General features: G+C 36.2%; 1 protein-coding gene across 5 annotated transcripts in view; it reads left to right on the top strand.

Annotated features, from left to right (window-relative positions):
* Nucleotides 1-25,037, top strand: part of LOC109437491 (S-adenosyl-L-methionine-dependent tRNA 4-demethylwyosine synthase TYW1) — a 237,210-nt gene that overhangs the window by 73,494 nt on the left and 138,679 nt on the right. For all 5 annotated transcript variants that reach the window (XM_074328473.1, XM_074328478.1, XM_074328475.1 and 2 more), the window contains exon 10: nt 17,663-17,781. In XM_074328473.1, coding sequence (XP_074184574.1) covers nt 17,663-17,781 — 119 coding nt within the window. The remainder of the gene's footprint in view (nt 1-17,662; nt 17,782-25,037) is intronic.

Below are 25,037 nucleotides of genomic sequence, written 5' to 3'. Positions count from 1 at the left end.
TAGTTGTGGAGGGCGCAGCTCACTGGCCCATGTGGGAATCCAAACGGTAACTCTGCCATTCAGAGCTCACACTGTAACCAACTGAGCCATCTGGCCGCCCCTCTTTTTTTTTTTTTTTTTAATGACACCGACTTGTTTAAGACACTAGGCCAGTTTTGTATAATATCCAACCTAGATTTCTCTGGTTTTGGGGCATTTTTTTTTATCCTCAGTATTTCTTCTAAAGGAGAAGTTACATCGAAAGGTTTTATTGGTGTTTAACACTTTTGTGTTACCATATAACACAGTCATGTTGATTGCATTCATGTGGTGTGTTGTGTCACATCAGTAGATTTCATATCTGGCTGACCCACCATTAGTAATGCTAATTGTGACCACTGCAACAGGACAATGACATTCTACTTCCTCCTCTGTTCAGTTATGTTTTTGTCCTCGTTGCTAGAACTTTACTTTGGCATTATTTAAAAATACAGCTTCCTGTCAGCCTTTAAGCTGTTTGCTTTTTTAAAAAATGCCAATTGTTAAGTATTGTCTGAGAGAATACTTAATTAGGATTTGTAAAGTCATGTTTTCAGTCCTTTTACATTTATTAGTTATCTGAATTCTGAAAAGGAAAATTTGTGTGTGTATTTTTTAAATTAACCGGGAATGTTTGGCTACTCTGAAATACAGTTCTTACTGGCAAAGCCAGATATGCGCTTACTTTTTTGTCTTTAGTTAACCAGTTTTCAAAGTAGAAGTTTTAATACCACCTCAAATGATGACAGTGTTTTTTCTTCTCTGTTTTGAATATCATAATGTAGTGATGTATTTCCATCAATTCAGTCCATCACAGTTATTTATTTTTTTGATCATCAAATTTTCACACTTTGATGGAATGATGGAAACTTTCCCCTCTGTCTCCCTGTGCCTTTCTTTATTTCTTTTTTAGTTAAAACTTTTTCAATTTTATTAAAGTAAAAGAAATTTTATGTACTTAGAGTATACAATTTGATGATTTTTGACATATGTGTATACCAGGGAAACCGTCACCCAAATCAGGATAACGACACCTCCCAAATTGTGTTTCTTTGTAATCCATCTTTCTCTCTGCTCCTGTCCCCAGGAAACCACTGACATGCTTTCTGTCTCTGTATATACATTTATATTTTCTAGAATTGAATATATTCATGCATTATTTTCTCTTTTTGATCTGGCTTTCTTCATTTGGCATAATTATTTTGAGATTCATCCATGTTTTCTGTGGATCAATACTTCATTCCTTGCTAAACGTATTCCGTTATATGGACATGCCTTCAGTTTGTTTACTCATCTGTTAATGGACATGTAGTTTGTTTCTAGTTTTTTGCTGTTTTATATAATGTCAGTGCTGTGAATATTTATGTACAAGTCTTTGGACGTAACACTCATTTTTTTCTGGGTATACACCTCGGAGTGGAATTGCTTAAGCATATGTTTAACTTTAGTAGATATTATGAACAGTTTACCAAAGTGGTTGAACTCTTATTTCAATTTTAACATTAGTTTTTAGTTAATTTCTTTGATTTTATAAATTGTACCACTTTTTACCCCTGAACAAATTTCTTAATTTCTAACATTGACGTAATTACTTATTGCCATTAACTTACGATAGTGGTTCTTAAAGTGTGATCTGCAGACTCCTTTGGCGTCCTGAAGGTCAGAACTATTTTTATAATAACACTGTAATGTTACTTGTCTTTTTTGCTGTGTAGACATTTGAACTGGTAGTGCTAAAGCAGTGGTGGGTAAATATGCTGACTCTTCAGTGTGAATTAAGGCAATGTACCAAGTTGTACTAGTGGTCAAGGTACATGTGCTCCCTGTTTTCTTTTCTTTTTTTTTTCCTTAATTTAAATGCCAGTTTCACTTAAGAATTACCTTGATGAAGTAACAAAGATTATTAATTTTAAAAATCTCTACCTCTGAATATCTGTATTTTTAATGTTCTGTATGAAGAAATTGAAAGTATGCATAAGCACTTTTGTTGCATACCAAAGTATATAGTTGTCTTCAGGAAAAGTGTTTGTGCACTTGTTTAAGTTGTAAGTTGCTGTTTTCATGAAATATTTATTAATACATAAAAAAAAACAAAAACTAACTATGGTTATTTAGGCTTAGTTATTTGGCACATGTTTTTTTTAAAAAATAAACAAATTAAGCCTGCCACTTCATAGAAACAACTGAAAGTATTTGTTGCTAGTAATAAAATTTGAGCCTTAAAATGAAAATTAGAATTTTGGATTTGACATCCTCCCAATAATGATCAGATCAGTTGTGATATTAAAAAGTGTGATTTTAAAAATATTATACAATGAAATGTATCAATATTTGGAACTTAGTGAACCAGTATTTTCTGTGTGATCAATGCATGATGTTATAAAATCAAATTCAAAGTACTAGATAGGCAAGTAGATTTTAGTGTGACAAAATATGAAAAGTTCATTAATATGGTTTCAGATCCCACAATGCATCTAATCTTTATGAAACTTCCACTTGTCAAGTTTTGGTGTAGTATCAAAGTAGAACATTCACAGTTTTTGGAATCAACTATTAAAATACTCCTCCTTTTTTTCCAGCTGTGTATCTGTGTCAGGCCAGATTTTGTTCATACAGCTTAACCAAAAAAACATATCACAACAGTTGGAATACAGAAACTTACGTAGGAATCCAGCAGTTTTTACACGTTTTTTTTTTGTTTTGGAAAATATTTTATTATAAAACCATGGTGTTGTAGTAATATGTAATGGACTTGCAATTATTGTGAATGAAGTAGTATAAAAATATTTTAAATTTTCTGTGGTTCTAATATCTAATATGTAAATATTGATTGATATAAACCACATAAGTAAGTTACAGTTCTTTGGTCCTTGATAATTTGTGAGAGTGGAAAGTGGTTCTTTGTACCTGCTTTTGTCTGTAGAATGCATCTCATTAAGAGTTATACATCAAAATACGTGTTCCAAAGTTCTTTGGAATAAATTGTATATCTGTATGATTATGGTAGTAATTTGATATTTGGTTAATATATTTCATTTTGATTTCAGTTAAAGGATTTTAAAAAGTTAGTTTTTTTTGACAAGCATAAGCTTTTGTTTTTCCAGGTAAAGACTATAGGTTTATATACAAGTCTATACAGTGAAGTCAAAATCATTTTTTCCTGTGGATCACTTAGCGTAGAATATATTGTAAACATATATTAAATATCTAAAATTAACATATTTGCCAATCTACTCAGAGAACTGTAGTAATCACCAAATGTTAAAAGGATTTTGTTATAACAAGCCAAAAATTTATCTAGAGCTATTAGCTGTTACATTGAGTGTAAAAGCTCTTTGAAACTAATGAATTATCACTAATAATGTGAGAAATTTTTGCCTTTAGGCTTGGAGGTGAATGTAATTAGTATAAATGATGCAGGAGTCTGTTCACTGGGTAGCCCTCTGTGAACCGTGGCTCTCGGCATCCACACGCTTGTTTATCCTCTCGGCTTGGCAGTGCCCTGTCCTGGCCAAAGTGATATGAGCAGCACGATGACGCAGAGGCTTGGTAAGTGTTTGCACACTGATGTTTGTTGGGAGTGTTTCCTCTGGGAACCCAGCTACCGTGCTGTAAGGAAGCTAGTTTAGACTACTGGAGTGAAGGAACATCAGGTGTCAGAAATGTGAAGTCTTGGATATGCAACCCCCCCCCCCCCCCCAGCCAAACTACTGAATATAGCTGCGTGAGTGACCTCAGCACACACCACAGGCAGTGGGAAAACCACTCAGCGGACCCTCAGGATTAATAGAGAAAATAATACTGAATTTTGGGGCAGTGTGTGATGCCACAATAGTACCTGAACCAAATGATATTGGCTACTTATAAGGAAGTGGTCATGGTTTGTGGCTGATTTGGAAGGTGTTAAATACATGTGGCAGGGAAAATAGTCATAGAGAAGAGTGACAAAGCTGGAACTGTCGAAAGCCCCGAGCTGAAGCAGCTCTCATGGTGTTGACAGGGAGTTAGGTGAGAGTGATGAGAGAAGCACAGGAAGTGGGCTGTTTCCTTTTCTCAGTTCTGTGTCAAGGTCTATTTGCCTGAAAGATTGAGGTCCTGGCAAGCATTGTGCCAAGTGCTTTGTGGCTTTACTATCTTCATTCCCTAAACCTGTATCATGTGAATGGAATCCTGGAGAGTAGGAGATTCTTTGATCTATGAAAACATAACTTTAAGGATACTGCTGGAAGGGAACTTGCCTATTTGATGGTCACTTAATTTAACTGACAGTCTGTTTTCCATATTGCAGTGTCCTAGTCTGGAAAGTAAATGACATATTTATCATAAATATGTGTATATATGTATGGCTCATATATAACATGTATATATATTTGCACAGGTACATATATAGTATATATCATATGATACAGTGCTTTTTTCATTGTGAATGTGGCTTTATTACTGTTGAGTAACAGTGGTGATACAGAAAAGTCACAAGGACTACCTAGGTCACATGTTACAGGGGCTAGGAGAAATGATAATGTGACACTGCTATATCACTGTCAGTCACGCAGAAAATACTGAATGCATTTTTATGAGCCTGTATAATGTGGAAGGTAATAGGGATAGGAGGGAGACTGCTTTCATTGAATTTATAATTCAGCTTGGTGAAAAGGGTCCCTTTCCTATCCTTACGTTGTATGTCTTTTCCTGTTTCCCTCTTCCCACCCACAATTAAAACTCCAGTAAACCCAAACTCAGATCAGAAGTTGATTTAATAATAGTTATTTTATATTCTTGCTGATTTTCTGTTTACTTGTTCTATCTGTTACTTTAAAAAGGAGTGTTGAACTCCAACTCTAATTGTAAATTTGCCCGTTTCTCATTTCAGTTCCATCATTTTTTGCCTCATGTACTTTGAAGCTCTGATGTTAGGTTATATACATGTAGGGTTGTTATGTCTTCTTGGTGAATCTACCCTTTCATCATTATGTAATATCCCTCTTTACCTGTGGTAAGAGTCCATGAAGTTTACATTGTCTGATATTAATATAGCCATCCCAGCTTTCCTTTTTTAAAAAGATTTTTATTAAAATATAACTAACATACAATATTCTATTAGTTTCACGTATACACCATAGTTATTCAACATTTATATACCTGAAGCACTGATCGCCATAAATCCAGCAACCATCTGACACTGTACTGTGCTATCACAATATTATGGACTATATTTCCTATGCTGTATATTACATCCCCAAGACTTACTTGTTTTATACCTGGAAATTTGAACCTCCTTATTCCCTTTCATCTTTTTCCTTGTTTTTAATTTTTCAATTACAGTTGGCATTTAATATTATTTTATATTAATATCAAGTGTACAGCATAGTGGTTAGACATTTATATAATTTAAGAAGTGATCCCCTGACTAGTACCCACCTGGCACTATACATAGTTATTACTATATTATTGACTATATCCCCTATGCTTTACTTTACATCCCCATGACTATTTTGTAACTACCAATTTGTGCTTCTTAATCCTTTTTTAGCCCTCCAAATCCCCTCCTATCTGACACCCCAATAAATCTAATACCCATCTCACACCATACATACATAGTTACTAAAATATAATTGAGTATATTCCTTATGCTATATCCTACATCCCCATGACTACTTTGAAAAAACCAATTTGTACTTCTTAATCCCTTCCCCCTTTTCACCCACCACCCCAACCCCCCTTCCATCTGACAACCATCAAAATGTTCTCTGTATCTATGACTTTGTTTCTGTTTTGTTTGTTTATTTTGTTCTTAGATTCCACATATAAGCAAAATCTCATTGCATCTGTCTTTTTCTGTCTGACATACACCCCTCAGCACAATACCCTCTAGGTCCATCCATGCCTTGGTTACCTTGGTTATTTATGGCAGTTAATGAATTATTTCTCTTCCTGGGCATCTACAGGAGTAGGTTCTGCAGCAGGTTGATATAAAGAGGTCTTTCTTTTGCTTTCCAGTAAATGCTGCTAGAATGTTTTATTTTCTCTCCCACTGAAGCCTTTTATTTTCTCTCACACTATAGTGTTATATTTTCTCTTGCACTGTTCCAGCTTCTCAATGATGAGGGGGTTCCCTGGAAAGTGGGCTTCTCTGTGAGCAGGTCGCCTGGGTCTCAGGGCACTGCCTCCGTGAGAGGATGTGGAGGGTGATGAGCTTCTGAAATCCCATTGCTGTCCCTGCAGCCCGATGCAGAGCCTGTGTGTCTCAGTGGCTCTGGTTGCCCAGAAATATGGAGGTGGTGTGGGCTGTGAGTGGCGGCTGGTGCGTTTGTGACTCTGACCAGCCCAGAGTTCTTGTCCCTACATATCTTTCCCTATCGCTGGAGTGTGAGTCTGGGCCTGTGGGACCCTCTTTCCAGTTCTCAGGGCTGTAGATATTCTGTTCTTTAATCTGACACTGCTACCGTTTCTTCTGGAGCCTGCTTCTAACACTGGGAGGATGGGGGTGGGGTGAGCTCTAGAGCGGGGATGGGGGGGTGGCAGCCAGGCTTTTGTTTTCTGTTTTCTGCCTGGCAGTGAGGGCTTAAACCACAGTTCTCACCTGAGGTCTCTGCCCGAAGGCTGGGTTCAGCTTCCTTGTTTGCTGATCCGTCAGGCAGGACTGTTGGTCACAAGGGTTGCGCCTGGAGTCTGAATTCTTCCCTCCCCTGAGACTGCAGTGAGCTCTGGTCTGCGACCTGTGGCCTTTGGCCGCTGTGTCTGCACTTCCCGCTTCCCTCTTCCCCCACTGGCCTGATTTGCCCACCTTCAGGTGATTCGATGTGCAGGTTTGTCAGGTGTGCTTGTGTGTTGCGCAGGGAATCCTTTGTTTAATTACAGCTGTTCAATTTGTTGTAACTTCCAGGGAAGATTTCAGGAAGCACTTCTCATACCACCATTTCTGTGACGTCCTCAACATATGGTCTTATCCTGGAAAATTTCCCATGTGCACTTGAGAAAAATGTGTATGCTGCTCCTGTTGCATGGAATGTTCAGTATATGTCTATTAGATTTGGTTGATTTGTTGTGCTTAAGTCATCTATTTCCTTGTCTTCTGTTGTTTTTCCCTCCATTATTGTGAGTGGAGTATTTGAGTCTCCAGCTATTATTTTAGAGCTGTCTGTTTCTCCCTTCAATCTGTCCATTTTTGCTTCATGTATTTTGATGGCCTGTCATTAGGTGTGTAAATGTTTATAATTGTTGTATCTTCTTGCTGTATTGAAATTTGTTATTAATATATAATGTCCTTTTTTGTCTCTTAAAACCTTTTTTAGTTTAAAGTCTGTTTTATTTGATGTTAATATAGCCACTCCTTGTCGCTTGTGGTTACTAGTTGCATGAAATATCTTTTTCCATCTTTTAACTTTCAACCTGTGTGTATCTTTAGATGTAAAGTGAGTCTAGTTGATAGCATAGATTTGGATCGTGTGTTTTTATCCATCCTGTTAATCTTTTGATTGGAGAGTTTAATCCATTTAAAGTAATTATTGATAAGGAGGGACTTCTATTATTGCACTCTCTGTTTTCTATATGCTGTATTGCTTTTTTGTCCTTCATTTCCTTTAGTGTTTTGCTGCTTTTTTTTTGTAGTGAAGATATAAAATTCCTCCTTAATTTCCTTTTGTGTATATTATAGCTATTTTCTTTGTGATTACCATGGGGATTACATTTGACATTCTAAAATTATAACATTTTAATTTGAATTTATAGCAGCTTAACTTCAATAACATATAAAAACTGCTCCTTTACAGTTCTGTCCCCATCCCTTTTGGTTGTTGATGTCACATATGTTACATTTTCAGACACTGTGAGCTCCACACCATAAACTAATAATTCCTTTAAATGCATTAATCTCCTAAATTATGTAGAAAACAAGACTTGGAGTTACAAACCAAAATTATAATAATAATACTAGGTTTTCACTAATAATTTTTTTCTTTAAATGTATTAGTCTCGTATTTATTTATTTATTAAAAGTATTTCTTTTTTTCCATTTATAGTTGACATTCACTATTATTTTATATTAGTTTCAGGTGTACAGCATAGTGGTTAGACTTTTATATAGTTTATGCAGTGATTCCTCCGGATTAGTCTAGTACCCACCTGGCACTATACATAGTTTTTGCAACATTATTGACTATATTCTCTATGCTATATTTTACATCCCCAAGACTATTTTGTAACTATTTTGTATTTCTTAATTCCTTCACCTTTTTCACCCTCCCCTTCCCTCTGGCAACCATCAGTTTGTTCTCTGTATCTGAGTCTGTTCCTGTTTTGTTCATTTCTTTTCTTCTTTAGATTCCACATATAAGTGAGATCATATGGCATTTGTCTTTCTCAGTCTGACTGATTTCCCTTAGCTTAGTACCCTTTAGGTCCATCATGTTACTGCATATGTTAGTCTCTTAAATCATGTAGAAAACAAAAAGTACAGCTATAAACCAGTATTAAAATAACACCAGTTTTTATAACTGCCATGCATTTACCTTTTTTGAGATCTTTATTTCTCCATGTGCTTTTGGGGTACTGTCTAGTGTTCATTTCTCCTTGAAGGACTGCCTTGAGCATTTCTTGCTGGGCAGGTGTAATAGTCAGAAATTGAGTCAGCTTTTGCTTATCTGGCAATGTCTTGCTTTCTCCCTCACTTTTGAAGAACAGTTTTAACAGATACACATTTCTTGGTTGGCAGTGTTTTTTCTTTTAGCACTTTGAATATATCAGCTCACTGGGTTCTGGCCCCCAAAGTTTCTGATGAGAAACCTGTAGATAGTCTTACTGATGATCCCTTGTATGTGATGATTCTTGCCACTTTAAAGATTAGCTCTTTGTGTTTTGAAAATTTAATTGTAATGTGTCTCCGTGTGGGTCTCTGAGTTCATCTTACTTAGAGTTTGTTGAACCTCTAGAATAGTCATGTCTATCATCAAATTTGGGAAGTTTTCAGCCATTATTTCTTCATATATTTTTTCTGCCCCTTTCCTTTTCTTCCAGGACACCATGATGTACTTGTTGTTCCACTGATGTCCCTTACATTGCATGGGCTCTCTTTGCTCATCCTCTTTCTTTTTTCTTTCTGCTCCTCATCCTCAATAATTTTCATGGTCTTATCTTCAAGTTCACTGATTCTTGTGCCAACTTCAATATGTTTTTGAATCCCTCTAGTGAATTTTTCATTCAATTATTATACTTTTCAGCTCCAGAATTTCTTTCGGGTTTTTCATAAGGCTTTTTATTTCTTTATTGATATTCCCATTTTGTTCACACATCATTTTCTTGACTTTCTCCACATCTTTCTTTAGTTCTTTGAACATTTTAAGGACAGTTTTTTTTTTTTGTTTGTTTGGTTTTTTTTTAAAGTCTGTCTAATGTATCGGCCATAAAGTATTTTTCAGGGGCAGTAAGTTTATTCTGTTGAATATTTTTTTTCCTTTGATGAGCCGTACTTTTCTGTGTCTTGGTATGACTTGTGATTTTGTTTTGTTACTGAACACTGACATTTGAATCTAGTAATGTGGTAACTCTAGAAATCAGATTCTCCAACTTCCCCAGAGTTTGTTGTTTTTTATTACTTATTTTTTGTAAGCTGTCTCTGTACTGAGGATCAGGCTGAGTTGTAAATTTAATGCCTTCTTATGTCTTTACTGAGCCTTTGCTTGGACACAGTTACTTTTTATTTTTTTACCAAATATGCAGTTGTTTTTTAATGTCCTCATCTTAAAGTGAGGGTCCTGAAAGGAGAAAAGCAAAAAATGAAGGGCAATTAAAAAGAGGCAGTGGCCCTTTAAAGTCACTTGAGCTGGAGGGGGAGGGGCTGGCAATAATGGGGGTATGCAACAACATCTGCCCACTTCTTTGTCTGTACCTCTGTGATGAGGAGCAGTAATCATTAATCAGAGCACAGATCCCCCAATATTTGGAGGCCAGGGTCCTTTTTACCCACCCTGGCTCCCACAAGCTATGTGCAAGCTGCTCCAGGAAGAGGTGCATGGCTGCCTGCCGTGTGGTGGGAGATAGAGCTATAACTGATGGAAATTAGCCACCCAGGCCTTTCCATGGAAGAGGCAAGCCTTTAATAGGCTCCAGAATTTCCAAACAGTGATTATCAGACAGATTCTCCAGTGCTGCTGTTGTCCAGGGGGAGAAACAGATTCCTGGTGCTTCCTGCTCCTCCGTCTTCCCCAGGTCCTCCTCATGTTTGTAGTTTTTTAAAGCTTGCTTAATCAGTTTGGAATTTATTTTGTTCTAGAGTATGAAAAAGGTAAGTCAGGGGTCAGCAAACTTTTTCTTAAAGGGCCAGATAGTGACTTTTTTAGGTTTGTGGGTCATATGGTCTGTGTTGCAACTTTTCAGCTCTGCCATTGTAGCACAAAAGCAGCCATAGACAATAAGTAAATAAGTGTGAGTGACTCTATTCCAATGAAACTTTACTTACCATAACAGACAGTAGATTGGATTTGACCCATGGGCTGTAGTTTATCAACCTCTGCATTGAGCTCCCCATCCCAGTCCAAAAGTGAAGAGTCTGAAATTTTACCCTACTTGCAAGCTAAGAAGTTAGGCTGCTACAATTTCATGGATGCTGGAAGAGGGTAAGGGCAGTTTATTATTCATAATAATAGCAGTAGCCAGAATATCATTATTTGCTCTGGTTCCTGAGCCCCAGTTCCAGTAAAGCAGCACTATGGGAGCCAGATAACATCTGTACATATGCTACAGGAGACGACCCCCAAGCTCAGGGAATATGAATCTTTTATAATTGGGAATAATTCTGCCTGACCTTTGCCCTAGAAGGACACATCTTTATTATATTGCACAGTAAGCATAGCTATATTTGCTCCAGAAGGAGACTATTTGAAAAGATAGTCTAGAATAGTTAGTGCCTCTTCTTATAAAACAGTCAGAGAGAGACCCATGGAGAATTGCACACCTCTATTCCTCTTCCCATACCTCTGTCCCCAAATTGATGTGCACAGAGCCTGCCTAGTAGTGGTGGTACCTTCATTCACTGTGGCTCTGCTGGGCTGCAGTTGTATTTCTCAGGCTCTTATTTACCTCAAGGACAAGAATTCATGGATTATTGAATCTCAGGCTATCTATAATTTTTTCCCCTTGATTCGTAACATGAATTCTAAGCATGTGTTGCTCTCTGGTCTTTTCCATTTCCACCTTGGTCATCTACTAATTTTCAGATGGGGGAGCACTTCCTTTCAAAATGGAATGTCTGAGGACTTTTGGTCTGGACAAGATGGCAAAACTCTTCTTGTCCTGCTCCTTCCTGCTGTGCGCAGCTCTAAACCATGGGAAAACACAAGCGGCAACCAAACAAGAACTCTGAAAGGTGGTAAGAGGAAGGCTGGCTGGTTTGGGAGCCCAGGACGGGATGAACAACAGAGCAGCAGGATGTCTTGTGTCCCTCACCTAAAGAAGAAGACAGCGCTGATCCCATGTTTCCTGATTCTTAATCTGGCAGCAGACAGCCACCGAGGGAAGCTCATTCTTCCCTACGATAGAATGGGAATCCCAATAAGACCCTGGCAAAGGGGATCAGTTGGGAGCCTCATTAACGATAAGCAGTTAGGCGAGTGCTCTCTCCTTCCCTGCTGGACCTGCAGTTTCCCTCTCCTGCCAAGAGATACCGGGGTAGCCAAGTGGAAGTGGCATGAGAGAGCTCCCTCCCTGCCACTCACCCCTATAACAAGTGACCTGGCCTATGAAATGCTCATCATCCATGCGGGGTCTGAGGCTTCCTTCCTTTACCAAGAAATATGATGATTGCTGGGTGGCAATGGCAAGAGCGAGCCCACCACAAAAAGTGACTCAGCCAGGAAAGCCTCTTTGTTCTTGTGGCCTGAGACTCCCCTCTTCCACTCAGAATTATTGGGGCCTCCAGGGGCCATTGGCCAGTGTGACTCTGCCACACAAGTAGGCTGCCATGGGAAGTCTGCTGGCCTGAGACTCCCCTCCTTCACTGAGAGACATCCCCGGGGGCCATCCTGGAAAAATCTCTTCCTCCCCCTCAGATGGCACCACCAGTGACCAGTGGGAGCCCAAGCAAAATTACACTGAAAACTTTCTGAAAATGTAAACCGCCATTGGAACCACAGCACTTAAAAGCACTTAAAAGTACATTGCGACCTGCATGCTCAACCTAAACGAAGTGCCTGCCTGCTGAAATACAAGAAGTAGGATCTCTAGCGTCTTCTACCATAATAGACAAAGTGTTTGGGATGCAATAAAAAAATCACCTGCCATACCAAGAACCAAGAAAATCACAACTTGAGCAGGAAAACACACTGAACTGATACCAACACTAGATGAATCAGATAGTGGAATAATCTGACAAGGATTTTAAAGCAGCTCTCATAAAAATACATCAGCCATCAGTTATAAATTCTCTTGAAACAAATAAAAAAATAAAACCCAGCAAAGAAATGAAAGTTATGGAAGGAACCAAGAGGGAACTGTAAAATCGAAAAATACATTTAACAGAAATAAGACACCCATTGGGTGGGCTCATTAGTAGAGTGAAGATGACAGAGGATAGTCAGTGACCTTACCAGACCAGTGGAATGATATGTGAACAGGACAGGTGAATAGAATTTACCCAACCTGAATAACAGAAAGCAAACCCCAAACAGGATAAAACCAAAGAAATCCATACCAAGACTCCTTAAAATTAACTATTTGGAAACTAAAAAAAGAATACCTTGAAGGATGCTAGTGATAAACAACGTATTGACATCAATTTGACATCAGATTTCTCATCTAAAATCATGAAGCACAGAGGGAAGTGGCATACATTTTTTTAAGTGTTAAAAGAACATAACTATCAGCCATGAATTCTATATCTAACAAACTATCATTTGGAAATGAAGATTAACAAAGACATTATCAGGTGAAAAAAATGAAAAAAAATTTGTTGCTAGCAGATCTACTCTTAAAGATTAGCTAAAGGAAGTTCTTCAAACCTAATGAAATGATAAAAGAGAGATTCTTGGAGCGGAAGGAATGAAGGAAAGAAGGAAGGAAGGAAGATGGAAAGAGCAGAAATATGGCTACATACAGTAGATGATCATGTTCTTCATGGGTTTTATAAATCATATTTGATGATTGAAACAAAAATTATAACACCATGTGACACTCAAGACAACAATATTTAATTTAAAAGAGGGAAAGTTAAAGGGATCTGAATGGAAGTGATGTTTCCACACTTAAAGTGGTAAAATATTGACATCTGTTGATTGTGGTAAGTAATGTATGTATATTGTAATAACCAGAACAACCACTAAAAAAACTATACAAAGAGAAAGAGTAAAAAACACAAGACGAATTAAGAAGGAGTCCCAAAAATGTTTAAGTAACCTGCAGAAAATCAAGAAAAGAGTAACAGGAATGAGAACTAGAGGAAATGAGAGGGGCGTTTCATAATGCCAAAAGGATCCATCCACACTAAACAGCAGAGGCTTAAATTAATCAAGCAAAAATAAACATAGCCGAACGGAGAAGTTTCTTTAAAAATGCACATTTATAGTTGGAGACTTCACAACCCTTTCTCAGAACTGCTTAAAACATTCACCAAGATAGAACGTAACCTGGGCCAGGTAACAAACCTCAGATTTAAAAGAATTGAAATCATGTAGTGTGTTCTGTGACCATAATGGAATCAAAGTTGAAATCAAAATAGAAACAAAAGGAAAATCTCTAAATTTGTGGAAATTAAACAACACATTCTTAAATAAATCATATGTCAAAGAGGAAGTTTCAAAGGAAATGAAAAAATACATAGAACTGAGTGATAATTAAGATGTGTGGGATGCAGCTCAAGCAGTACTCAGGTGGAAGTTTATAGCAATAAATGCTTACACTAGAAATGAGGAAAGATCTCAAATCAGAAATCAATGGAAATCTAAATAAATCTAAATAAATGCTCATGGATTCGAAGATTCAGTATAGGAAAATGTCAGTTTTCCCCAGATGGATCATAAGTTTAATGCAAATCCTATTAAAATCCCAATAAGGTTTTTGTAGCAATAGACAAGCTTATTCTAATATTTATAAGGAAAGGCACAGACCCTAAAATAGCTTTGTTGACAGAGAAGAATGAAATGGGAGGAATCATACACATTCATATTGTGGCTTACTGTGTGGCCTCAGTAATCAAGACACTGTGGTATTGGTGGAAGGATAGACACATAGATCGATATGAGGTGTGATAAAAAAAAATATGGTGAATGTTTAAATTTTAAAAAATTATTATAGTAAAAGACACATTGCCATTAATCCCTCTCAAAATACCCCTCCCCCCTGCTTTGAACACACTTACCCCATCGTTTTTGCCACTTTCTGAAGCAGTTCTGGAAGTCCTCTTTCGTGAGTGTCTTTACATCCTCCATAATCACAATGTTCCGTGTCACACATTGCTTCTGGTACAGCAGTTTCTGTCAAATAAAAACATTATGGTGTATCCTCATCCACTTTATTTACCAGATCTGTTGCCATGTGACTTCTGGCTCTTCCCCAAAGTCAAAATGATTCAGGACATTGAGGCAGCCATGACAGCGCAACTAAAGACACTCATGAAAGAGGACTTCCAGACTGTTTCAGAAAGTGGCAAGAACGATGGGATAAGTGTGTTCAAAGCGGGGGGGGGGGGCATTTTGAGGGGGATTAATGGCAATGTGTCTTTTACTGTAATTCTTTTATTTACAAAAGTACTTGCTAATTAAACATCACTGTATTGTTTGATCACACCTCACAGAACAGAGATCCCAGACATAAACCCACAAACATGCTTAACTGATTTTTATAAAGTCAAAAGAAATTCCTTAGAGGAAGGATATAATCTTTCTAACAAATCATGCTGGGGCAATTAAATATCCATAGGCAAAAACAAACAACCCAATAACAACAATAAATACTAAAAGTACACACACATAAAGAAGGGTCATCTTAAATTTTACACCTTATATAACAATTAACTTATAATGAATAGTGAACTTAAATCTAAACTGTAAAAGTATGAAACTTAGGAAAAGCAGGTTTTTAAACAAAAACATGTCATCCCTCTTCTTACATGTCTCTGTCCCTTTATTCTTTGGCCCTTCATTATTAAGTTTGGACATGACTTAAGTTTGGACTTCCTCTGGGAAGCTCCTACTGGTATTGTCCCATTGGCTCCAGTAACCCATGACGGCTATTTGTTTATCCTCTGCTTGCTCAGCTTGAGTGTCTTTGTTTGGAGAATTCTCTGTTAAATGGGCTTTGTTTGGAGCCAGGGTCCACTCCACTGCCTGCTCCAGAAACCAAGGAAGACAGATACTGCTTCCTGGTGCCACGTCCTGGCAACCTGGGTGTCATCTAGGACAGTCACTCTCTTCAGCCTGAGAGTCTGGGTTGGGAGTGTGCAATGGAAGGACTGTGATGTGGAGAACTCCTTCATGTGCCCTTGGCAGCAGCATCTGGTTTTCAGGAGTGGTGCTGGTGGTGGTATCGGGGGAGTAGTGGTGTCTGTAGGGGATGGATTCTAAGGGATTGAGTGGTGGTCCTTCAGTCAGTCTTCCTTCCTTCCTTTCTAGAGATTCCATGAGCTATGATAGCCTTTCACAAATTCCTTCTCTGTTTCGCTGGAGTCCGTTTCTTCTGCTTGCAGTGGAATCTTGCTTCAGTCACCCTATCATAGGCTGTCCTTTTGCCTGCTTGCCGTTTCTGTACGCCACATCATGGGTGGGGCTTTGTCTTACTCATCACATGCATTCCGCACAGTGTTCTGGGGGTGTATGTACTAACTTCGCAGTACATGATGGATTCCTGCCGGTCTGCAGCTTTCTCCATTGGTGTGAAATTTCGTGGAAATTCCTCTCTGGCATTTGGTGGACTTTCAGTTTCCAATGCTATTTACAAGATTTGAATGTTTTCTTTGCTGTCTTGTATATTTTATTGGAAATTTGGAAGAGAGTTTTTAAGCACTGCTATCATGAACAACATTTTTCTTCTTTCATTTTTTTTTTTTCTTGATGCAATTACATTTGACCCTTGAACCATGCAGGGATTTGGACCGCCAACCTTGGAAGTCAAAAATCCACTTAATATAGCATTTGATTCCCCAAAAGCTTAACTGATAGCCTACTGTTGACTGGAAGCCTTTCTATTAACACAAATAGGTGATTAACACCTATTTTGTATGTTACATGCATTATATACTTTATTCTTATAACAAAGTAAGCTGGAGAAAACAAAATGTTAAGAAAATCTTAAGGAAAAGAAAATACATGTGCAGTATCTATTTTAAAAAATCCTCATGTAAGTGGACCAATGTTTTGTTCAAGGGTCAGCTGTACTGAGATGAATGGGAAACTCCTATCAGGACAAAAAAATAAAACTTCCTCATCAACTGACATAGTAATCAAGCTGGTAGATTTTATATATAATTTTCTTTCATTATAGACAGCATTATAATATGTATAATATGTATAATATGTATAAAGGCTTCCTAATTGTGTCTCCTTGTTTGTTGCTGTTGTTAATTCCATCATATTTCAGTAACTTAGACTTAAAATTTCCTGTCTTGGATGACTTGCTCTTTTTTGCTCCTCTGTTTGGGACCTGTTTAGCACCCTCCCCCTTTAATCCACCGATACTATGAGCCAAGTAAGGTTTCCAGATGGGAATTCCTGCCGTTCTCAGGAATTTTTTTCGCTTTACCGTTCCTGAATCCCGAGAAAAGTTGGTTGGGAAATCGGGAAAATCGGCTCCTTGGAACTCAGGTGATGGGTAGTATCGGCCATCATGTTGTGGAAACGATTCATCATGGAGAACAGAAAACAGTTTATATCTTGGGATTTGAGAATGGGAAAGCGAAAATAATTCCTGAGAACAGGCAGGAATTCCTGCCTGGAAACCCTAGAGCCAAGTCATTATGACTTCGTGTAACCTCCTCACAAGTTTCACTTGTACTGAAATCAAGCCCATCTTACATAGAGCTTCTGGATGACTCTTTCTGATGATACCATATAAAACTGGGTATTATCTTGTGACTCCAACCCTAATGAATCTGCAGTATTTCTTCAAATTACCCATTCTTACTGCTGTGGTTTTACCATCACATGTTAAATAGTTTTTTGTTTTTTTTTAAATAGTCTGTTTCTTATATACACAATGGTTGTCTCCTCAACAGTCTCAGTATGTTCAAATTCTGCTGCTCAGGTGACATAGTCTGTGCTCCATGATGCATTCCCTACCCATCTTCCCTATTCAAAGCAGAGATGTCCTTCCTTTCATGGGACTCTGAACTTTCTGGAGACTATTGTCTATCTGTTGGCATTGTATATTGTTGAACTGATATTATTTGAGACAGTTGGATGGATTTAAACATAAAAATATCGGTGGTCCTCCTGTAGGGCTTTCAGACTGAATGAATCTTAGGTTTATTTCATTGGGTTTTGGAAAATGCAAATCACTATGAAAACACTCTAATGCTGGTGTTGGTTTTCTGCATTGTGCAGACCCCAGTAATGGTACGTATGGTTATGAAACACATGTTTTTTTCTTAAAAATGATGCCTTGGTGTTTTGTTCTGTGCTTTGAGGATTTTATTCAAATTATCATTTGTTTTTTGCTTTCATAGTCGATGCTCCGAGGGAGAGGAGGTTGTTATAAACATACATTCTATGGCATCGAAAGCCATCGTTGCATGGAAACCACCCCGAGCTTAGCGTGTGCAAATAAATGTGTCTTCTGTTGGCGGTAAGTAAAAATGAATGGCCATGGTGACCTAATACGTAATGATCTGTAATCATCAACTTGTGCTCAACACTACATTCAAATGTACCTAAAGCTTTGCTGTTCCTGTAATTAATCCCCTTTTCCATTCCTAATATTACATGTTTATGCCTTTGGTTGTTTTTCTTGATCTGCTTTATCCGGGGCTTTTAAAGTTTATTAGTCTTTTTGAACAACTTGATTTTAGCTTTGTAAATCCTTTCCATTGTGCCTTTATTTTCTTGTTCACTAATCTACTACTATTGTTTTTGTTTCTCTATTTTTTTTCTAACTTAAATTGGACTGTTATCTCATTAATACTCAATCTTCTATAAGTCTTTAATTGTAAATTTCCCTCTAAGTATTTCTTCAGCTACATTCCATAGATTTTGATTGGTTAATTATTCAATTGTAAATATTTTCTAGTTTCCATTATGACTTTGTAACTCATGAGTCAAAAAAATATTTATTTAAAAAATTACACATACGTTAGATTTTGGGAGTTATACTTTTGTTATTAACGTTAAACTAAATTGTTTTATTGTTACATGGTTTGTACATGATTTCTATTACAAATTATTTACAGTTTATTGAGAAGTGCTGTATGCTTAGTATATGGTCAGGTTTTAAAAACCTATTATATACTCATGAAAAGAGTATGTTTTTAAAATTGTTGGGTACTAAAACAGCAATAAAATCTATTCTGTGTTGCTGTCTATTTGTTTTATCATTATTTCATAGTCCTTATTTGGTAGTCTTCTTTATAATGTTTTCTGCCTTAAAGTGTAGGTTTTCTGATAGTAATATAACTACACCAGATTTCTTCTGGTTAATGACATTTACCAGGTCTTTCTTTTTCCTTCCTTTATGTAACTTCAACCTTTATGAGTCATATTTTAAGTGTGTTTCTTATGAATAAATGTTTGGATGGATAATTTTTTAAAAATCAACTTTATTGAAGTTTTATTTACATACAATGAAATACACCTGTTAAAATGCACAATGAAATACACCTGCTAAAATGCACAACTCTGAGTTTTGGTAAATGTGTATACCTGTGTGACTATGACCACCATCAAGATATAAAACATTTTCATTTCCTTGGAGGTGCCCTTGTGCCCTCTCCCAGTCATTTTCTCTTATCTCACCCCAGCCCCAGGCACACTGATTTGCTTTTTGGCAGTATATATTAGTTTACTTTTTCTATACACTTGCATAAAAATGCATCATTAAAGTACACATTTTTATGTCTGGTTTGTTTTCCTCATTAAAATGTTTTTGACATTCATTCATGTGGTTAGGATATCAGTAGTTCTCTACGGCTGACCCACGTCTCTGTTCCTTTCTGTTGTATGGTTTCACAACCACTGGTTTATCCCTGCACCTCTAGTTGAGTATTTGAGTTGTCTCCAGGTTTTGACTGGAGTATGAATAAAGGTGCTGTGAACATTAAGTTTTTCATAGACAAATATTTTCATTACTCTTGGATAAATACCTGTGCATAGAATCGCTGGATTTTTAAAAACCCATTTGAACAATCTGTCTTTTAACTGGTAAATTTAGTTGATCTTATTACAGTGATTATTGATATTAATAAATATTGATAAATTACTGATAAATATTTATTTTTATTCTCTGATTTGTGCTTTCTGTTTACCTTGCTTTTCTGCATTTTTTTCTATACCTCTTTTTCAATAGAAGACTACTGTCATGCTGAGGTGTCAGTTTCGGTGTTTTGTTGTAGGAGGCTTTTCAGGGTATCTTGCTGGAAATACAAGCCCTGGGTGTTGTCTTTAAGCTGGCTACAGTCCATCACATATGCAATTGAATCTTTTAAGTAAGTCGGGAATATTTAAGTGAAAGAAAATGCCTAAATTACAGAAATCTTTTTGTGTGGGTGCTTGCTACTAATCCATTTTTCTCCTTCACTGACAACTGCTTACTCTTCAACTCCTCAGTTCTCTACGGCTGACCCACGTCTCTGTTGCAGCTTGTTTGGTCTTGTGATCAGTAATGACTTTCTTACTAACAAATCTAGTAGGTTAGCGCAAAAGTAATTGCGGTTTTTGCAATTCTAACCTTTTAAACCACAATTACGTTTGCACATTCTAATAGTAGAAGTGACTTAATTCTCATCTTAGTTGAACTCTAGCAGAGCATGCTAGAAAATAAGGATTTCTCCTCCTATTGGGTTCAGATACACCAGTCTATTCTAGTTTTTCCCCCCAACCCTTTGACAGTTATTCATTTTTCCCTGTTTACTCTTTGGCTCATTCTTTGCCTGTTGACTTCTCTCTGATTCTGTCCTGGCTTTCTTTTATTGCTGTACATGTGATGTTAGGAGTAGTAAATCATCTCCAGCACTTCAGTGACTACTTGTAATTTGACACCTTTACCTTCTTCTCTAGCCCCAGTCTCCCATCTGAGTTTTCATACTCGTTTGCAGTTTCCTATTAGATATATTCTCTCAGATGATCCACAGATTCTTCAAGCCCAGTTTGTCCACAGTGGAATTTATTACGCTCTCTGTTAACTTCCTCTGCCTATTTTGGTTATGGCACCATTAGCTGTCCAGTGGCTTAGGCTGAAAATATCTTCTCTTTTTCTCTAACTCACTGGATTTATTTGTATACCTAATTCTATTGACTGTGTTTTAGGTACTCATTATTTCATCCTTTAACAACCAAAATAATTTAGTACTTTCCAGTCTGTGTCATCCTTTAATTTATCTTTCATATTAATGTAATATCTATAGTTCTTTTTTCAAAATGTTTTTAAATTTCATTGATTGTAAAAGTAATCTGCTTATTGTAGAAAATTTCACAAAATACCACAAAGTATAAAGAAAAACAACTATTTATAATTTTAGCTTCCAGACAAATCATTGTTAATGCTTTCAAGTATTTGCTTTCTAAATCTTTCATTTTTCTTTAACATGGTTGAAATAATTCTCCACTTTTTGTTTTATATCCTTTTTTTTTTCTTTCTTTTTTTTTTTTTTAAGTATAAGACTTGCTCTACCATGAAAATCTTATAGGCACAAACTTTTTGTTTTGGAATAATTTTTTATTTCAGATAAGTTAAAAAAAGTAGAATTCCTGCACATTCTTTACTCAACTTTCCATAATGTTAAGACATTATTAACCATGGGACTATTATCAAAACCAAGAAGACAACATTGATTCATTGGTTTTCCCACTAATGTTCTTTTCTTTCAAGATCCAATTCAGGGTCCCACATCACCTTTAGTTGTCCTGTCTCTTTAGTTTTCTCCAGCCTGCCACAATAGTCTTTCCTTGTCTTTCATGACCTTGGCACTTTTGAAGAGTACTGGTCAGGTATTTTGTACAATGTCTCTCAGTTTGGTTTTGTCTAATGTTTTGTTGCCGTTAAAATGAAGTTACGGATTTTTGGGAAGAATACCATAGAAATATGTGACGTCAGCATGTCGTATTACTGGTGATGTTAACTTTTATCATTTGATTAAAGTAGTGTCTGTCGGGCTTTCACGTGTAAAGTTACACCTTAAAAATTATTTTCCCTTTATAATTAGTAAATATTTTGGGAGAGATAATGAATATTTTGGGGGAGAGGCTATGCAAATGTGCCATTTCTTTTTAAACTTATGCCCATTAAATTTTTCATTCATCGGTGGATCTTGCCTGCATCAATTACTCCTTTGGATTTTTTATTTCCTTTCTTTTTTATATTTAATAATTGGAATTTTTCTGTAAGGAAGAGTCACTTCTCCTTTATTTATTAATAAATTATTTACTTATATTAGTTTGGACTCATAGATACTTATTCCTTTGGTTATAATCCAGTACTATTGATTTTATTGTTCATTTTTTCCAGCTTTGGCCATTTGGAGCTCTTTTGGATTGGCTCCTGTATTTTTTATTTTTATTTTTAAAAAAAATTTCTGTACTTTATGACTCCAAAGGGGCATCAGACTCATCTTGTGTTTTCTTTGCCCAGCCCTGGAATCAACCATTTCTCTAAGGAACCGTAGTTTCTTTTATTGAAAAATGGTATTTAGAATCCAGAATTTGATGCTTGTGTGCTCATTTCTATTGGGGTGTTAGTGCTTCTAGGCCCGCTCAGCAGATAGAAATAGGAAATATATGTATATATGTACGTGTCTCTATCCATGTGTATTAAAATACAAATCCCCTCAACCATCAATTTGTACTGATACTTCCAACGGCAGTTAGCACCATAAAGCTCATTCTAGCATGCTCTTGTTGCTTATTTATAACTTTTTCCTTTGACAGTGAGAAACCTGGCCTGACTCTCCAGATCTGTAACATATTTATTTCAACCCTAGTAGATGCATGTGAAGAACTTCTAGAATTGCTAACTGAAATCTTTGTGAGAAACAGATTTATCTCTTCTTATGATGTCTTTGTCTGGCTTTGGTATCAGGTACTATTCATCTCATAGAATAAGTTAGGAAGTGTTCCCTCCTCTTTTATTTTTTGGAAGAGTTTGAAAAGGACTGGTGTTAATTCTTTAAATGATTAGTGGACTTGACCAGTGAAACCTGGTCCTGGGCTTTTGTTTTCAGGGAGGTTTTGATTACTGCTTCAGTTATTTTAATTGTTAAAGGTTTGTTTAGATTTTCTAATTATGTGTGAGTCAGATTGGCAGTTTACAATTGTTCATAGTGTTTTCATAATACTCTTTATTTCAGTAAGGTTGGTAGTAATATCCCGTTTCAATTCTGATTTTACTAATTGTAGTTTTTTTTTTGCTACTCAATCTAGGTATGGATTGTTTGTTAGTTTTGTTGGTCTTTGCCGGAACCAACTTTTGATTTCATTGATTTTTATCTAATGTTTTTCTGTTCTCAATTTCATTTATTTGTACCCTAATCTTTATTATAACCTTCCTTTTGCTGCCATGAGCTTAGTTTGATCGTATTTTTCTAGTTTTTTAATGGTGTATAGTTGTGTCATTGATTTGAGGTTTTTGTTTTTGTTTTTTAATGTTGGTGTTTGTAGTTGTAATTTCTCTCTGAGCACTGCTTTAGCCACATTCGGGTGTTAGTGCTTCATGTAATATACTATGTTTTTGTTTTCATCTCTAAGTATTTTATAATTTTCCCTTGTGATTTCTTCTCTGATCTATTGATTGTTTAAAAGTATATTGTTAAATTTTCATGTATTCTTTAATTTTCTGGTTTTCTTTCTTGTCATTTCTACTTTCATTCCATTGTGGTTGAAGAAAATATATTATTTCAGTCTTTTTAAATTTTTTGAGACTTGTTTTATGGCCTAATATATGATCTGTGCTGGAAAATGTTCCATGTGCACATGAAAGAAATGTGTATTCTGCTGTTTTTCAGGTGTATTGGTCTATATATATTGTAGGTATTATTGATTTATAGTATTGTTCAAATGCTCTGTTTATTGATCTTCTGCCTAGTTGTTCTGTCCATTATTTAAGATGTGGTTTTGAATTCTAAAATTATTATTATAGAACTGTGTTTTTTTCTTTATCTTATAAATGTTTGCTTCATATATTTTGATTCTCTTTTGTTAGGTATGTATATGCTTATAATTGTTACATCTTCTTGATAGACTGACCCATTTGTCAGTATATAATGTTCTCCTTTGTCTCTTGTAACAAGTTTTGACTTAAAAGTCTATTTTGTGTGGTACTAGTATAGCTTTATTGTCTCTTTTGATTACTATTTACACCAAATATCTTTTTTCTCCCTTTCACTTTCAATCTGTTTGTGCCTTTGGCGCTAAAGTAAATCTCTTGTAGACAGCATATTGTTGGATCATTTTTTAAAAATCTATTCTTCCAGTCTTTGGCTTTTCATTAGCGAACTTAATTCATTTAATTTTGCTATTTGTTTTCTATACATTTGATATCTTTTTTTTTTGCTCATTTTCTTTATTACTGCCTTCTTTTGTGTTTGAGTTTTTGTTTTGTACCATTTGACTCCATTCTGTTTCCTTTCCTGTACACTTTTGAATTATTTTCTTGGCGGTTGTTACTCTGGAAATTACAGCTAACCTATTAAACTTATAACAGTCTACATTCAGGTCTCTTTATTTGTGGTAGTTATGTTCTGTAAAGCCATATGATTGTTACATTAGCAAATACTGAGCTATCACTCTTGGAGGAGATAAAGGATTAAGTTTTTGCATTTCTCTTGTCTCAACATTTTCATCATCTTATCAGTACATAACCTTGTTTTATGTGTGTTTCTTTTTAAAGACACTTTATTTAATATATGTTGTTGATTTATTAACATTGAACGCATCGCCAACAACACTATAATAGATCATGCCTGAATGAAGCTTAATGCATATGTTTCCCCATAAAGGCACATCACAGCTTTCCTGCACTTGTGAACACTATACAGCTCTTCAGCACTGTGTGGGAGTTATTTTAAACAGCAAAATCACCAACAAAGAGCACAAAAATGCAAAAAAAATGAGACATTAAATTGACTCCAAAAGAACACTTGTTTACAACATGGGAGCTTAAATAAGAAGGCAGAAAGAGCATTACCTTGTTTGACTTCATCTGTGAATATGTGTACCAGGAGACTCGATGTTTCTGCTTCTCTGTGCATGGCCATGGGTGGTCACAAATATGCCTCAAGTGTTGATTTTGAGGTTAGAGGTGAATTTTAGCAAGTAGGTAATTTAGCAGCTATCGAATCAGCAGGTAATACAAAATGCCATTCATCCCCCTTTATATTTTTGTTGTCACAAATTACAACCTTATACATTGTATGCCCGCTAACATAGATTTCTGATTGCTGTTTTATGCCTTTAAATGATATAGGAGTAAAAAAGAGGGGTTAGAATCCAAAAATACAATAATACTCCTATGGGTTAACCAGGAGGACGATTGGAAGTTGGGTGAAAAAGGTGAGAGGATTAAGAAGTACAAATTGATAGTTAGAAAATAGTCACAGGGATGTAAAGTACAGTATGGGGAATATAGTCAATAATGTTTTTAAAATATGCATAGTGTCAGGTGGGCACTAGACTTATCAGGGGGACTACTTCGTAAATTATATAAATATCTAACCACTACACTGTACACCTGAAACTAATATAAAATAATATTGAATGTCAACTGTGATTGAAAAAAAAGTCACAGGAATGTAAAGTACAGTATAGGGAATATAGCCAGTAATATTATACTGTGTACAGTGTCAGGTGGGAACTAGACTTATTGGGTAATCACTTTGTGAGGTATATAATGTCTAGTCA

The sequence above is a fragment of the Rhinolophus sinicus genome, linkage group LG03, assembly GCF_036562045.2.
Source record: "Rhinolophus sinicus isolate RSC01 linkage group LG03, ASM3656204v1, whole genome shotgun sequence".
NCBI lineage: Eukaryota > Metazoa > Chordata > Mammalia > Chiroptera > Rhinolophidae > Rhinolophus > Rhinolophus sinicus.
The sequence above is the reverse complement of the archived record's forward strand: the minus strand, read 5'-3'. Positions and strand labels throughout refer to the sequence as shown.